General features: G+C 40.5%; 1 protein-coding gene across 1 annotated transcript; it reads left to right on the top strand.

The window, feature by feature from the left end:
• The first annotated feature begins 785 nt into the window (after positions 1-785).
• On the top strand, positions 786-1,439 carry LOC138862179 (hepatitis A virus cellular receptor 1-like). The gene has a single exon (XM_070123362.1). It carries the CDS (start codon positions 786-788, stop codon positions 1,437-1,439), a length of 654 nt encoding a protein of 217 aa, XP_069979463.1.
• Positions 1,440-1,692: the final 253 nt, after the last annotated feature.

Below are 1,692 nucleotides of genomic sequence, written 5' to 3' on the forward strand. Positions count from 1 at the left end.
ACAAAGTATCTTTTATTATTTCTGGTAGATCTGACCCTTCTGATGAAGTATCAGTTGAGTGCAAAGTTAGCCCCCTTGAGGATTTATAACCTAAATTCAAAATGGCCGCTGCCGTAATTCATGAATGGCTAAAAACTTAACATATTTTTGTCTCAGGATTCTGGTTTGGTGTCATATTCTGTTTTCAGGGACTAGAAATCGACTGAAACATATTTTGTACACTCCCGGTGGCATTTTACTAGATTTCTCTAAAATTCACGAGGAACATTAAATACTAGCAATGAGTAAGGATTTCTTAAGGATATTAACATATTGACATGAAATGTGTGTCTGCATTGATGCTTTTGAGATGCCTGGCAGCTGATGCCAGTTTTGTCTTCATTTAGGGCATTATAATTACACAAGGCACATCTTCACTTTCACAAACACTTCCTGAAAAAAATACACATTTTTATACACAAAGACTTCTATATAAGTCACAGTCACTATAGCGAATCTTGATATGGAGAAATGTTTATTATTCTCTGCTTTCTATGAACAACCTGCTTGATTCGCTGATGGAGCCCATGGTTAGAGTGCATATCAAAAGCCACCAGCCTGGCATATGGCGAATATTCACTGGGTTGGAACTCGCACAATTTTTCAATAAGCTGGCCGATTGAGACTGATTACCTCTTATCCGAAATGACTGCTGACACCTCTGGGGCATATTTTGTAAGCACCACAGAATTTTTCGATTGTGAGGAAAAGGCTAATCACCAACCAAATTATCAACCACTACAGAAATGCCGCCAACGACAGAAATGACAACTACAATACAAATTTCAACCACCACTGACATAGCAACCACAACAGAAATACCAACCACAACAGAAGTACCAACCACGACAGAAACACCAACCACAACCGAGATACCAACCGCAACAGAAGTGCCAACCACAACAGAAGTGCCAACCACAACAGAAATACCAACCACAACAGAAGTACCAACCACGACAGAAACACCAACCACAACAGAGATACCAACCACGACAGAAATACCAACCACAACAGAAATACCAACCACAACAGAAGTACCAACCACAACAGAAGTACCAACCACGACAGAAATACCAACCACAACAGAAGTACCAACCACAACACCCATACCAACCACGACAGAAATACCAACCACAACACCGATACTAACCACAACACCCATACCAACCACAATTACAACCACCCCTACCACCACCACCACGACACAACCCACAACCACGACCACCGTAACGACAACGACCAAGAAAACGACGACGACCCGAAAACCCGGCTTTATCCCCATCAGCCCCCACAAACGACGACTTTGCGAGAATGGTCGTTGGCAGAGACGACCTCGGGGTGGAAAAGCTGCCACAGAAGACAGAGCTAGGGATTTCTTCATCTTTTCAGTGTGCAAATGATTGTGTGTTGCAGAGTTGATGTTTTAGGTATTGTTTCTTTGTATGTAATTGGTTTATTAAAGAGTAATGACGAGGTATTGATTTAGACAAATAGTTTGTGATTGTGTAAGTTTGATGATGTATTTATCCTGCAATGATAATTAGCATGAATGATGGTGGCAAAATCATTTTAAAGATTCATGGGATTTAACTAAAGTCACTGTATAGGTTTGTGTTGACTCTGCAGTTATGAAAATCATGAAATTGACAAAAT

The sequence above is a fragment of the Penaeus vannamei genome, chromosome 7 (genome assembly GCF_042767895.1).
Source record: "Penaeus vannamei isolate JL-2024 chromosome 7, ASM4276789v1, whole genome shotgun sequence".
NCBI classification, from domain to species: Eukaryota; Metazoa; Arthropoda; class Malacostraca; order Decapoda; family Penaeidae; genus Penaeus; species Penaeus vannamei.